Here is a 16,070-nt window from a genome sequence, read left to right as displayed (position 1 = left end):
AACAAAGGGTCTGCCCTGAAGCACCTGAGGGGAGACCATTCACCAAGACAGGTGTCTTTTGCATGATTGGGTGATTAAAATGTTGTGTGACATCCGAAGATGTTGAAAGGACCATTGGGAAAACAGCATCCACTGATGGATCCGCATATGGAAGCGAGCTAGTGGGAGTAACGTGATAGTTGCTGCCATGAGACCTAGGGTTTTCAGCACAAATCTTGCCTGGATTTTGTGGCACTGAAGGAGGACCTGAACATGTCCGCGAATGTCTGATACTCTGTGTGGGTAGTTTTGCCGACTGCTCGACTGTGTTTAGTGTGGCGTCTATGAAAGTAATAGACTGACAAGGCAGACTTTTCTAAATTTATGGAGATACCTAATTCGCTGCAAGTTTGAATGGTATAATCTCTGGATTGGAGTAGCTGATGCCTGGTGGTGGCGGTAAGGAGCCAGTCGTCTAAATATGGAAACACCTGGAATCCTCGCCGTCTCAGGTGAGCCGTAACCACTGCCATGCATTTGGTGAACACCCGGGGGGCTGTGGTGAGACCAAAGGGTAGGGCTCTGAACTGGTAGTGACCGGCTCCCAGCCGGAAACAGAGAAACCTCCTGGAGCGCCTGTGCATCTTGATGTGATAGTACGCGTCCTGACGATCTATTGAGCACATCCAATTGTCCTGACCCAAAAAGGGTAGAATGGACTGTAGCGTGACCATCCGGAATTTGGTTTTTTAAACAGACTTGTTCAGCCTGCTGAGATCCAGAATAGGTCTCCAGTCCCCTGTCTTTTTTGGTACTAAAAAGAACTTGGAGTAGATTCCGGATCCTAACTGGTCTGCTGGGACTGGCTGGATGGCTCTTTTTCTTAGCAGTTTTGAAATTTCTAATACTGCTTGTTGCCTTAGACGGGGTGGAAAGTCTGGAATGGGCCATTTTGGCTGTACAGGGGTGTGGACAAAGGGAATTTTGTAACCCTTTCATATGACAGACCGTACCCCATTTGTCTTGTGTTAGGGAATGCCAGGCTTCTGGGTACAGTGACAACTTTCCCCCGACTGCCTCCGAAGGCGGACAGTCGGGTAGCTCCTCAGGGATGCTTGAAAGGGTTTCTCAGAGAAAGATTCCCTGGTACCCTGATTTTGCAGACCCCCTCTGCCTCTCGGGCGGCGTCTGTTATTGTTCCCTCCCCTGCCTCTGGAGGGAAAACTCACCTCGTGTGTCAGGCGCGATTCCCTGTGGTTTACGGAACCACATTTTCCCACTCTTCTGACCTTTAGGGTATGGCCTAGAAGGGGTGGAAAAACAGACTCCCACGGCAGAGAGAGTCTTGCCTTCTTGTTCGCACCTGGTCAAAGTATCCTTCACTTGAGGTCCAAACAAAGCCGAACCATCAAAGGGGGTATTAGTGAAGGACGCCTTGAAGGGGTCAGAGAAGTTACAAAGCTGCATCCAGGGGTGTCTTCGTAAGGCAACGCCTGTGCCTGCGGCCCTACTCACCCCATCGGCCGCATAGGAAATAAGCCGCATGGAGGAGTTAACGATAGAGTTCAGGGTTGCCAGCTGGGAGATTATTTTGTCCTGAGACCCCGCAGCTGATGGATCCTGTAAGGTGTCACCCAGTTCTTTGAGCAGGTCTCTTTGAAGGCGGGTGAAATGACACAAATAATTCAGCGACCGCATGGAAAAGGTCGCTGAAGAAAACATCCGCTTACCATACCTGTCCATAGTCCTAGATTCTTTATTAGGAGGGTGGACAGGTACTGAAGGGTCAGCCAATTCCCTCTTAGTGGCCACCGCCACCACCATGGCATCAACGGGGATGCCCTTGGTTAGAAACTGCTTATCGGAAGGGGCTGTAATAAATTGTCGGCCTCCGGGGGGTTGGTTCCATAGTGTCAGGGGCCGTCTATGCCTTTCGAGCCACCACATCCATGAAAGGGTCGAAAGGCGGAGACACCCAGTAGGTGGAAAGGCGAGAACCAAACGCATCTAGGTAAACCGACTTGTCCTCAGAAGGATTGAGGGCAGACCAGTTCCCCCTCTGCTTAAGGATCTCCAGGATGTCAGAAAAGGAGACATCCTCAGAGGGGGACCTTGGGGACCCTTCCGACTCATCCAAGTTGGTGTCAGGCGTGACTAACTCGGGGGAGTCCACATGCTTCCTCTTGCATTTTCTCTTCCGAGGAGGCTCCCCAAAGGATCAGGGGAGGCCGCGGAAGAGGAGGATACACCCAATGGGGCTACCTGTAGCGTCGGTTCTCCACGCTCGGGATTGGGAGGGTGGGTAGAGACCAAAGAAGGCACCATAGAGGGAGGAGCCGAAGGAGCCGACCGTGGAGCAGGCACAGGGACCAGCACACTCATGACCTTAAAGGCGCCCCTATCAGGCAGGGAAGAGGGTCCCCACTCCGAAGAGGCAAGGACCCCTCCCGGCACCGAGAGGGACGGCTCCGAGGCCGAAGTCGGGGCCGAACTCACCTGCGCCAAGGCTCCGAGAGGGAGAACGGGGTCAGACAAGGGTCCGATGCCACTCGCCCCCTCGGAGCCGACGAGGGAGTCCCGGCACCCGGATCCCTCCAAGGATGGAACCAAGGAAGAGATCAGAGCCGACGAGGGAGCCGAAAGGTGTGGTATCGGCTCCGACGTTCCCAACCCCTACGATCTCCGGCTCCGAGCTCAGAGGAAGAGTCGGAGGAGGAATCAAAGAGGAAGTAGAGATAGCCACTGGCTGATGAGAAGGGTTATGCAACATTTGGGCCAGCGCCTGTGACTTAAGGAGTTTGCTAACCACCCTCTCGAGGTCATGATCAGACAGCCTGGAAGACTGAGAGGAATGGGACCTATGGCTCCACTCCGATAACAAGGGAGACCTCGGAGCCGAGTGGACAGACTCTAAGGAAGGAGTCCTGGAGTGCTTTCGGCTAGAAGATGGCTCCAACAGTGGGGTCACAGCCGAATGAGGCCTCGAATCATCGGTTCCGGCCGGAACTGATGCAGTAGTAGTGGCAGCACCGCTCGGCGACTGCTCCGAACATGCAGCCGACAGTTTGGCGGGCTTAGAAGGTTTCCCCGTCGAAGGCTTGGCCGGGGAACCTTCAAGCTTTAACAAGCCTCTCAAAATAAGTTTATTTCTGCGTTCCTGCAGGACTCTTGGACTGAAGGCATGGCAGACAGAACAAGAGTCCTGCAGGTGCAGAGGGCCTAGGCAATACACACAGGAAGTGTGACCGTCTGTCAGAGACATCTTCTGACAGCAGGAGTCACACTTCTTGAAGCCCGAGACCTTGATGTCTTTAGACATCCCGAAACAAGGATGACACGGCGGATAGAAAATAATTTTAATAGTCTAGTCACAAGCACAACACAACCCACACCAAAAAACTTGTAACAGACTAAAAATACAACAACTTTAAATCTAGGCACACACACAAAAAACTCCACACAAGTATATATAATAAAACAACATTAGCCAAAGGCCTAACTATTCAAAATAACAGGAGACCCGGGAATAACAGGGGGGGGGGGACCCAGAAAGAGACTACCTAAGAGGGGATTCTAAAAGGGGAACTATAAAGTAGTACTAGTTATAATTATCGCTAAAGGTAAGGACCAAAAAACTAACTAGAAATTTAAAAAGATCAATACAACCTGGAGCAGGCAAAAAAACGCAACCTCATAGCTGAAGCAGCAAACGAGATCTGGGTAGTTGGCGCCTAGCATTGTGGGATATAGGGTAGCCTCGAGCCAGTAAAAATAGCTCTCGAGCTTTAGTAAAGGCTAAGTCGGAGCCGAGGATCGGCTCCGAACCCATCCAGCAAGAATGGAGGCGAGATTGACAACTTAACATTCATAATTACCAATACAAAGGATCACGGTACTGAACCGACTGGAGAAAACCACAGTCACAAAACACACCACACTAAGAGCGGGAACAGAATTACCACTAACCAACTTGCACAAACAATCCTCAGATCGGACACGCACTAAGGCGACTAGGGCTAAAACCTCTAAATTAAACGGTTTTGGACCAGCACTAGCACACACAACAAGGGAAACAGACACTAAAACCTCTAATTTAAACAGTTTTAGACAGAGACACACACAGGGACAAGCAAGGGGACAGACGAGGTCCTCCAACTGAAAAGGGCCTAGCCCATTGGGACAGCTAGTGGGATACCACAAAAACAATCACACTACAAATTAGCACAAAACACCAAAGTAGAAATAGCTATTAAAACAGCTTTTTTGTTTGTCATAAATTCTCTCAAGAAGAAGAAAAAAGGTACTTAGCCACAGCCAATAGCGAGACCATGTCCGAGCTACACGAGCGGCAAACGAGATCTGGGGATATGGAGCAATGCAGCATGGGATACCATCTTAGCCCAGCCAATAGAAAGACTTCGAACTAGAAAAGTTTGGCTGAGTTGGAGCAGATATTCGGCTCCAAACCCACGGGTAAGAATGTAAGCGAGATTGGACTACATAACATCCTCTGTGCTACCCAATGATTAAAACAGTGTTTGGATTTCAAGTACTCTGAAGTATGCAGTGAACCAGAAAACTACCACAGAAACACATATAAAACATGAAAATTGAGGAGTACACTCCTTAAATACACAAAGTACAGTTGTGTACACTTACCATTATTGTAGATGTTCGAGTGTATTCACTGTTGCAGTCATTACATTTGGGTAATCCTGCTGGCAGGCTGCCCTCAGTCGGCCAGAATTCCAAAGTCCTGGGTCCTGCGTCGGCTGCTGTCGCCCCTTCCCTGACATCAGGTTCTCAGGGGTATAAAAGCAGCAGCAGACGCAATTTTCTTTAGTTTTTCTTGCCCCAGATGTCAGGATGCCCCCTAAAAGGGTTGCCAAAATTTATATATGTATAATTACATGCACCAATATAAAATTTACCTTCATCTACAAGCAAATACACCACATAGGTTGCATAAATCAGAGAAGGAAAGATAGGTTCCATCAGAAGAAAAGGGGGGTGGTGGGTGGGTAATCTGGACTGCAACAGTGAATACACTCGAACATCTACATTAATGGCAAGTGTACACAACTGTACTATGTTGTTCGTGTTTCACTGTTGCAGGCATTACATTTGGGTAGAGTCCCAAAGCTAAGGTTGGAAGTTGGAGCTAAACAGCACTAGGAGCGGCTATGAGGCCCTGCAGAACTGCAGTGGCAAAGCCTGCCCTGGATTTAGAGTAGAATGGCAGATGATAGTACTTTGTAAAGGTGTGCACTGAACTCCAAGTAGCAGATTCTAAAATGTCCTTGGTAGGTACTCCCCTGAGAAAGGCTGCTGAAGTGGCTGCAGCTCTGGTTGAGTGTGGCCTAATGCCCTTAGGTACTGGCTTGCCATGGTGTAGATAGCAGAAACGAATGCAGTGGCCTATCCACTTTGAAATAGTCTGCTTTGAGGTGGCCTTTCCCTGTGATCCTGCAGCATATGTCACTAGTAATTGCTTTGTCTTTCTGAAAACTTTGGTTCTGTCCAAGTAGAATCTAAGCGGTCTGTGTACGTCCAAAGAATGCAGAATTCTCTCCCACTTGTTCTGTGGATTTGGATAAAAAGTTGGCAGGTGAATAGTTTGGTTGAGTGCCACACTGGACACCACCTTAGCCATAAATGTTGGGTTTGTCCCCAGAGAGACCCTGTCTGGATAAAAAATAATAAAAGGCTCCACAGCCATGAGTGCCTGCAGCTCTGAAACTCATCTTGCAGAAGTTATTGCTAGGAGCAGAGCTGTTTTCCAAGATAAAAAACTTTATATCAGCAGTAGCAGCTGGCTCAAAAGGAGGCAGGGTAAGTTTTTCCAAGACATATTTGAGGTCCCATGCAGGCATTGGTGATCGCCTTGGATGCCTTAAATGTTTGGCTCCTCTGAGGTACTGCTTTAGTAAAGGATGAGAAAAGATTGGTGGCTCTACATTGTAATGAGCCGAAATGGCAGAGGCATGGATTTTAATAGATGAAAAAGACAGGCCTTTGTCCAGCATCTCAGTTAAGTATTGCAAAATCTGAGGAATATTTGGCACAGCTGCATCAGTTCCTTCTGCCTGGTTCCAAGAACAGAATCTCTTCCATTTTCCAGCATAAGATTTTCTAGTACTAGGCCTTCTGGCTTCCAAAATGACATCCATCACAGCTTTACTGAGAGCTGTGTTTTGTATGACTACATCATTCGCCACGCTGCCAGGTTTAAAGTCCTGAGTTGGTTGTGCAGGATCTGACTGTTTTGCTGGGACAGTAGATGAGGTATTTGAGGTAAGGTCCAAGCTGGGCATTGAGACAAGCTCCTTAGTACTGGATACCAGTACTGGAGGGGCCAGTCTGGGGCAATCAGTATCATCTTTGGCTTCTCCTATCTGACCTTTAGGAGTACCTTGGGGAGGAGAGGCAGAGGGGGAAATGCATATACTGATAGGTTTTTCCAGCTAAAAGATAGGGCGTCCACTTTCCATGCTTATCTGTGATAAATCCTTGTGCAGAATCTTTTTAGTTGGTAGCTGTAAGGGGAGGCAAATAGATCTATGTCCGGGCATCCCCATTTCCTTGTGATCATCCTGAAGACTTCTGGATCCAGGTGCCACTCGTGGGGATCCATGAGGTTTCTGCTTAGTTCATCTGCCAGAGTATTTTTCCTTCCTGGCAGGAATTATGCCTGCAGATGTACTTGGTAAGTCAATGCTGTGTCCCACAAAGTCATGGCTAGTCTGCAAAGGGGGTACGAATGTGTGCCCCCCTGCTTGTTTATATACCACATGACCGTGGTGTTGTCTGTCTTTATCAGTAGTTGTCCTGGATGAAGTAGGTCCTTGAAGGCTGTCAGGATATTTTGAACTACTAGCATCTCTTTTTGATTGATATGTAGATGCATTTGGTTTGAGGACCATGTGCCCTGAATGCATCTTCCTGCCATGTGGGCCCCCCAGGCATAGTCTGATACATCCGTTGTAAGTGTCTGCCTGGCTGGGGGTAATGTGAATGGCTGCCCCTTGTTCTGGTGACAAGCCTTTGCCCACCAGCGAAACTCCTGTTGCAGGCAGGGAATGAGAGTAATCATAGTTTCCAGGCTGTGGCAATGTTGAGTCCAAACACTTTTTAGGTAGCATTGAAGTTTCCTCGTATGCAGTCTTGCATATGGAATTAGTAGGATGCCATGAAGCCCAAAGCCTGCAAAATTTTTCTTGCAGATAACTGGGCGTTTGTTGCCAACATTTTGAAATAGGTAGTCAGTTGCCTTGGTTTGTCTGGTGTGACATAAGCCATCTGGGCAGTTGTATTTAAGCTTGCACCCAGGAATATTATCTCTTGAGAAGGTATTAGCTTTGATTTCTTTTTGTTGACTGTGTACCCTAGGCATGTTAGAAGTCTTTTCACAAACGCCAGATTCTGTAGAAGAATGTCCTTGTTCTCTGCTTGAATTAGACAGCCATCCAAAAGATATATTTGTATTCTTCTTTGTTTGCAGAATGCAATTACTGGTGCCAGGCACTTTGTAAAGACCCTGGGCGCAGTAGATATGCCAAAGGGCAGTGCAGAGAATTGGTAATGCATTGAGCCAGCCTTGAATCTGAGGTACCTTCTGCATATTTGTCTGATTGGGACATGCAGATATGTCTCGTTTAGGTCTAAAGTCACAAGCCAAGTGTTCTTGCCCAGCATGGGCAGAAGCTGCTGCAAAGTCAACATCTTGAATTTTGGTATATCCAGGAATGTGTTCAAAATAGATAGGTCCAGTAATGGCCTCCAGGCCTTGTCCTTTCTGGGTACCAAGAACAGTCTTGAGTAAAATCCTTGTCCCTACTCTTGCTCTGGTACTTGTTGAATGGCCCCCATGTCCATGAGGGATGAGACTTGTTTTTGTGCCTCTGCCCATTGATTTTTTGGCAGATCTGGCCAGCCATTTTGCCTTTGGCAGGGTATGGAAATGGAACTTGTAGCCTTGTGACACGATATTTAAGACCCACTTTTCCTGGGTTATAATGTGCCAATTTTGAGAAAAAAGTGCTAATTTTCCCCCTAAGGGTGCTGTCAGGAGGTAAGTGTTTGATGCAGGCAGGGGGAAGTCATTGGGACTGTTTCCTGAATGGTTGTGATTTGTCTTCTCCAACTTTGGAGGTAGAAGCATCCCATTGCTTTGACCAGTATGAACCTTGCATCTGGGATCTGCCTCTAGGGCGTCTGGATCTGCCCCTTTGAAGTCTGCCCGACACAGGAAAGGACCAATTCTTTGTTGGCCAGTGTCTACTAAACCTAGGTGGCTGTACGTGTAAAAAATATTTGACTGTTTGCATAGATTTAGCTTTGTCCTCCATTTTCTTTAACACCTCTTCTGCCTTAACACCAAACAAAGTATCATGCTGTAAAGGTGCATCTAATAATTCAACTTTAACATGATCATGCAGATTTTGTTCCTTTAACCAAGCATGCCTAATTACAGAACCTGTAACTGCGGCCCTGCAGGAGGCCTCTAAAGAATCAAAACCACATTGCAAAGTATGCTTTCCAACTTGTTCAGCTGCATGCAATAAATCCTGCATTTCCTTGTTTTCTGCACATTCAGAATTTAACAACATTTTCTGTTTAAGCAATGCTATGACATGTTGCTGATATTTGAGCATGTGAAACTGAAAGTTTAAGGCCCTTATAGCCAACATAGCAGATGTGTAAACCTTTTTTTCCCCATCTATCCAGTGCCCTAGAATCTCTGTCAGAGGGGGTAGGGTTTTTTGCAGTGGAAGCCTTAACTCCTTTGGGACCCTGAGAAATGGTTTCTGGGTCTGCAGCAGGGTTTTTAAAAAGGAATTTATGAGAGTCAGGAACCCTGTAATATCGGTCAGGCTTAATAGGAGCTGGAGGTAAGGAGTCGGGCGTAAGACTAGACTCCGAAAACACATCAGCTACAATGTCTAACACAGGAGGGATGGCTAGTGGCTCGTGCTGAGGTAGTAAAAAGAAACCCTGAGCCTCTTTTTAGATTCTGAAAAATCTTGGCTCACCCAGTGGAAATGCTCCCTCATGGTATGCAAGTTTTCCCCAAAAGAATAGTCTTCCAGAGGAGAAGCTGAAGGAATAGATTCTTCAGCATCAAAGTCCTCATAGGGGGGAAGAGAATATTACTGATCAGAAGAAATGGAAACCTGATCTGAAGATTCATAGTCAATCTCTTGCCTAGGCCTCTTATCAGGAGGGGGACGGGATCCCCTGATCAAGGTAATCAAGTCTTCGGCCATTTTGAGCATCTGTTTTTTGGGCATAGAGGCCTGAACACGTGGCTCTTGAGTTTGTTTCTTTGCTTTAGAAGGTGCTTTAGTCTTTGCCTTTGAAGCTGAAGTCGGTTTGATGTAAAGAACTTTACATCTGAATACACCCTCAGAAGCCGGTGCCTGCTCAGCGGCTCCGGACCCATCTGAAGGGATAATATCCGAGGCTCCAATACCTTGAGTTTCCAGCGGCATGGCCGACTCCACGTGGGAGTCGGTAGCGGCCTGCGACTCTAAAGTAGCGGGTGTCAGGGGCTGCAAAAGCGCCTGAGGACCGGCGAACCGGCGACTGGCTTAGAAGAAGCTTCGTCACCGGTTTTGGGCCTCAGTTGTCTCTCTCCTTTTCTTTGCATTTCTTGTGAACTCCGGTAGTTGGATGGCCATCCAAAGACATTTCTGGATAATTAAACCGGCGTCCAAAATAGTTTAAAGCAAAATCATAGTGACGCTTAATAGTGCGTTGGTTAAATCTAGCACAAAACCTACAACTAGAAACGTTGTGATCAGGGCCTAGGCAAGGAATACAGTAAGAATGAAAATCCTTATGAGGTATTTGCTTTCCACAAGAAATACAATTATTTACTTTTTCTGACATCGGTCTGGAGCAAGAAAAAAGTTTCCCCAATGGGGTACTTAGCTTTACTGAAGACTTCGGATCTGAAACTCGAACATGAAAATCTCAGGAGTCGGCCGACCGGCACTTGCGAACTGCTTCTGGCACCGCACGGCAAGAAAGACAAATAAAATGGCGTTGGCTGCTTCTTTTATACCCCTGATGACCTGATGTCAGGGAAGGGGCAACAGCAGCCGACGCAGGACCCAGGACTTTGGAATTCAGGCCGACTGAGGGCAACCTGCCAGCAGGATTACCCAAATGTAATGACTGCAACAGTGAAACACAAAGAACATCAGAGAGTATTGTATGCTGCCTAATGAATGGCCACATATTTTCACTTTCAAATGTGCAATCACTATCAAATCTTTGGCATCTCTCACTACATTTATAAAAAGATGAGTAAATAAAATTGGTTACCTGAGTTTTTTACTACTTCCTAGCATGTTGAGACCAATAGGATTTCCTTTCAGACTCCTAAACATTCCATATTTCCGCCTTTCATAAGTTTTTAAGGACTCACTGGAAAGGCGACTAGGGTCCAGGTGATAACCAGTGTGCAACTAAAATTAAAGATTCAGTTGGAAGTCAGTAATTTGAAAAAGAGCAACTAAAAACATACTTTTACAAAGCCAAACATAAAGCAATGACTTTACTGTAAAAGTTTTAGAACCATACAAGTGAAAATAATGCATTAGCAGCAGGTCTTCAAAGGAGACCAATATTGCAATAAGATAATTCTTAAAGGTACAGTCTTAGTTTTTTGCTTTGATTATTTGCTTTTGTTACCAGTTCTCAAGGTATGCTCAAAAAGGCACACTAACTTTGGCTGTGAGAATTGCAGGAGGGATGTCTACACGGACTTTCGAAACTGCTACCATTTCCCTCTCAAACTGCAGTTGCAATGGCAACTCGCACTTTAAACCAATCAAAGTTTAGCCTCCACATTCTGCCATTAGAGAAAATAAACCCTTCAGGGATTTTACGACCCGATTGTTATTACCTCTGTAGAAAGCATATGGGTATTGCAAAGCTAAAATGTTAGTAAAACAGAGTTTTCTGTTCATTCCTTAGCCAGGTGCAATGACTTTAAGGCATGACACCTGCTACCTCTGTAAAAACCACCATACCTCACAGCTGCACCCGAACGCCTGTTAAATCACTGAGGATTACAGTCAATCAATAATGCCAGTCATTAATTCAGTTATTGCTCAAATAATGCATGTTTTTTTGCAAAATTCTGTTCTCTTTACATTTTGTGCGAATTGCAGTGATATTTAAAAATGTTCCTGATTTTAAGCTTTTATTCCCACCACAGTACTTCAAGTGTTCTTATTTTGCCTGTCTGCCCCATCTCGTGTGTTTGTGTGTGTGTGGGTTTGTACACATACGTATATATATATATATATATATATATATATATATATATATATATATATATATATATGCGTATGTGTTTACACACACACACATATATATATATATATATATATATATATATATATATATATATATATAAATGGATTCGCATCACTTCATTGAAAGACCATTTCACTGAGACCAAATCACCTAAAGTTTATTTTACCTAAAACTCATTTCAATGACAAGTAGTACTGTAAGACAAGCCAAAGGTATATGGCCTTTTCCCCACTGTAGTGCGGTCCTGGTGTTAGTATATATAGTAAGGGGGGTGTGGGGCACAGCCCCCCACAATAGGGTGTGTGGGGGGTATAGCCCCCCACCTAGTTGGGTTTTACCAAATAATGCAAAACAAAACCAGACAACAGAAAACCAAACTGGGGGACATATGCCCCCCACCAATGTGGGGGGGGGGTGCCCCCACCCCCCTAACCATATATACCTATACCAGGATTGCACTGCATTGGGGAAAAGGCCACATACCTTGGTCTTGCCTTAGAGTATTACTTGTCAATGAAATGAGTTTTAGGTGAAATGAACTTTCAGTGAAATGAACTTGGTGATTTGGCCTCAGTGAAATGGTCTTTCAGTGAAGTGATACGAATCTTTTAGTTATGTACTTACCATAACTTCGGATGTATGGGATCCATCTCGCCTACATTCATAACTGATGGGCTCGGAGCCGATCCATCGGCTCTGACTCGGCCAACTAGTACACTAGAACAAAGTCTCTTATTGGCTGGGCTACCCTATATCCCAGGATGCACCACACCTGCTTCCCCAGATCTTGTTTGTTGGCTTTCATACTTACATGCAAACACAGAAAAAATAGTAGTTAACTACAACCAACTAAAGTTCTTCAAGAGAAGATCTCCAAATGGAACTACATTTCCTCTAAATCCGAGTGGAAGGGGGAAGGAGGGTGGAGTGCATTATGAATGTGGTAGATGGATCCCACACATCCGAAGTTATGGTAAGTACATAACTAAAAGATGTAATGGGATCCTATCTTGCCTACCTTCATAACTGATGGGACAGCGTCCCTAGCACCTAAATCCCGGGTGGCTCATTGGAAAACACTCCTGAGAACTGTGGAACCAAAGGAAGCCCTGCCTCGAGAAACCACATCTAGCTTGTAATGAGAAATGAAAGTGTGCGGAGAAGTCCAGGTAGCCGCAGCACAAATATCATCTATTGATAATTTGGAGTGAAAAGCTACAGAAGTAGCCATTGCCCTGGTAGAATGAGCACTGACTGGAAAGAGAAGCTCTTTGTTAGCCTGTGAATAAATGAAAGAGATGCAATCTTTAATCCATTTAGCTATGGAGGTTTTAGCTACTGGTTGACCCAATTTGTTTATTGCAAAGGAAACAAACAGTTGATTTGATTTCCGCGTCTGAGCAGTTCTATTCAAATAAAAACGCAGTTGTCTATGGACATCCAACTGATGAAGGATATATTCTGCGTTATTGGAAAACTCGGGGAAAAAATACAGAGAGCTCTAGAGCCTGTTGAATGCAGAAAGAAGAAGCTACCTTTGGTAAAAAGGAGGGATTTAATTTCAGGGACACACCATGTTTGTGAAATATCAAATAAGGAGGATCAGAACAAAGAGCTTGAAGCTCTGAAACCCGCCTGGCCGAAGTTATGGCCACTAAAAAGGCGGTTTTCCAGGACAGAAATTTCAAATCGCAGGTAGCAGCTGGTTCAAAAGGGTGGGCAGTTAAGGCAGCAAGAACCAAATTTAGGTCCCAAGGGGGAACAGGATGAGATATTGGGGGCCTAAGGAGCCATGCTCCTTTAAGGAAAGACTTGCAAAGTTTGTGAGACATTAATGAAGGTTCAAAGGAAGCATGAAAATTAGAGATAGCCGCTAGTTGAACCTTAATCGTGGAAACTGAAGAGCCCAACTGAAAAAGAGAGGCCAGGAAATTCAAGACCTCCGAAACTGGGGCGGTAAGAGGGTCTATACCTCGTTGCTGAGCCCAGAAGGCGAACCTTTTCCATTTGCTGGAATACAGTTTGACAGTGGAAGGTTTGTGAGAGGAAGACAATATGTGGATCACCTCCGGAGAGAAGGAATTGTCTCGGACTAAGGATGGAAGCGGAGTAACCATGCCGCCAACGTCAAGGACCTGAGAGATGGGTGAGACTGTCCTGACTGATGAGTCAACAGGTCCGGCACTGGGTCCAGAAACCATGGACCTTCTACCGCATACCTCCGAAGGAAGGGGAACCAAACCTGACGAGGCCAGTGCGGGGCAATCAAAATCATTTCGCTCTCCAGGTAAATTGCCTTCTGTATCACCCTCGGCAGGAGGGGAACCGGAGGGAAGGCATAAAGGAGACCGGGGGGCCAAATGTGGGTTACAGCGTCCCTGGGAATCTGTCCCTGAGAGGGGATCAGAGTGAAGAACTCTATGCACTTCGCATTATGGGGGCTGGCAAACAAGTCGCAGCAAGGGAGACCCCATTTGGTGAAGATTTTCGCAGCCACTCTTTGGTTGAGGGACCACTCGTGGGGTAACAGGATGGTCCTGCTTAGTCTGTCCGCAATCACATTGGATTTCCCCGGTATGTGCGTTGCCATTAGGAAGCGGTTGGTAGCTACCGCCCAGTGCCAAAGTCTCATGGCTTCTCTGCACAGTGGGTATGACCTGGTCCCACCTTGCTTGTTTATATACCAAACCACCGACATGTTGTCGGATAGGATAGCAATCGGACCTTGCGGGAGAGCGTGATGGAGAGCTTGTAGTACCAAGAGTACCGCTCTCATCTCCAAGATATTGATGTGCAAATGCGCTTCCTGGAGTTGCCATGTGCCTTGGACAGACCTGTCCAGGTAATGACCCCCCCACCCTACCTGGGAGGCGTCCGTGGTCACAGTGGCAACGGGAGACTGAGGAATAAAGGGTCGCCCCTGGTCGAGATTGGATCGGAGGAGCCACCAACGCAGATCTCGACGGCAACTCTCCGTAATCATAACTAAGTGGTTCAAGGGGAGTTCCTGATAGGACCATTAAACCGACAGAAGCCATTGCAGCACCCGCATGTGGAGTCTGACTAAGGGGACTAGGAGTATAGTTGATGCCATCGAGCCCAACACCTGTAGAATCAGATGGGCCGGAGCTCTTGATAGGGGGAGGCAGGATCTGACTTGGTTCTGCAAAACTTGAATTCTTGCTGCCAGTAAGAAGGCGCGTATCCTTTTTGTATCTAACTCTGTGCCTATAAATGTAATACGCCGAGATGGCTGTAGTACAGATTTTTGCCAGTTGAAAGTAATTCCCAGGAAACGGCCCAAGGTGACCGTGGCCATGAGCGCCTGTAATAGTAGATGCTTGGAGGTGGCAGTAAGGAGCCAGTCATCTAGATATGGAAACACTTGGAATCCTAGACTTCTCAGGTGAGCAGTCACCACTGCCAGACACTTGGTGAACACCCTGGGGGCTGTGGTGAGACCAAAGGGCAGTGCTCGGAACTGGAAATGATGGTCTCCCAGGCGGAAGCGTAAATGTCTCCTGGACTCTTGACCTATCAGAATGTGATAGTAAGCGTCCTGGAGATCTATGGAGCACATCCAGACATCCTTCTCCAATAGTGGGAGAATGGACTGAAGGGTGACCATTCGGAATTTGGACTTTTTCACAAAACGATTCAATGAACTGAGGTCCAAAATGGGCCTGAAGTCCCCTGTCTTTTTCGGCACCAAAAATAATCTTGAGTAAGTTCCTGATCCGATCTGATCGGTGGGGACAGGCTGGATGACTCCTTTCTCTAGCAGCTTTGAAACCTCTATTGCTGCCTGATCCCGCTGACTGGGTGGCACGTCCGGGATTTCCCTTAAGGGAAGGGGGGGCTTGATGAAGGGAATGAGATAGCTTCCGGTTATAATCCGGAGCACCCACTGATCGCTGGTAATAGCTTCCCAAGCTTGTGGGTGTTCCGCAAAACGACCCCCGACTGGGTGTTCCGCAAAACGACCCCCGACTGGCTCCGGAGATGCACAGTCGGGCACCAACTCAGGGACGTTGAGTGTAGGAAGAACCACGAAAGGAATCGCGGTCTCCAGAGTTACGGGGGCCTCTGCCGCCTCTGGGGCAGCGTCTTCCTGAATCCCCCCCCCTGCCTCTAGAGGGGGGATCACTGGGTGGAGTAGGGAAAGACCTCTGAGTTTTCCTGAACCACATTTTCCCTCCTCTCTGGGCCTTGGGGTAAGGCCTAGAGGGAGCGGAAAAACGGGCCCCAACAGCAGTCAAGGTCTTGCCCTCCTGCTCGCACCGAGTCAGTGTGTCCTTCACCTTGGGTCCAAACAAAGATGACCCATCAAAGGGGGCGTCGGCGAAGGAAGACTTGAAGGCCTCCACAAATGAACACAAACGTAACCAGGCGTGTCTCCTGAGGGCGCCTGTTCCGCTACTCTTCGCCCTTGACACGAGATGAGCCTCATGGATGAGTTCACAATGGAAAATAAGGTAGTCATCTGGGCGCCAAGAGTGTGGGCTAGCGCCTCAGGTAGATTACCTGTGAGGGACTCACTTAGCTCTTTAAGGAGGTCCCTTTGGAGCCTAGTAAAATGACATAAGTAATTCAGCGACCGTAAAGTAAAGGCTGCTGAAGAAAGGGTACGCTTCCCGTACCTATCCATGCTCCTGGAATCCTTATTAGGAGGGTGGATAGATGCTGAAGCCTCTGCCACGTCCTGCTGTGTGGCAGATGCCACCACCATTGCATCTACAGGAACTCCTTTTGTTAAAAATTCC

At 46.9% G+C, this 16,070-nt stretch overlaps 1 protein-coding gene across 2 annotated transcripts in view; it reads right to left on the bottom strand.

The window, feature by feature from the left end:
• SENP6 (SUMO specific peptidase 6) overlaps positions 1–16,070 on the bottom strand; it is a gene marked incomplete in the record, with an annotated part of 3,063,818 nt that overhangs the window by 2,503,930 nt on the left and 543,818 nt on the right. For both annotated transcript variants that reach the window (XM_044070093.1, XM_044070102.1), the window contains 1 exon segment: positions 10,309–10,451. In XM_044070093.1, the coding sequence (XP_043926028.1) occupies positions 10,309–10,451 (143 nt within the window).

This window comes from Protopterus annectens, chromosome 1.part0, assembly GCF_019279795.1.
Source record: "Protopterus annectens isolate FY-2018-M chromosome 1.part0, PAN1.0, whole genome shotgun sequence".
NCBI classification, from domain to species: Eukaryota; Metazoa; Chordata; order Ceratodontiformes; family Protopteridae; genus Protopterus; species Protopterus annectens.
Note: the sequence above shows the minus strand (reverse complement) of the source record. Positions and strands in the feature narration are given on the sequence as shown.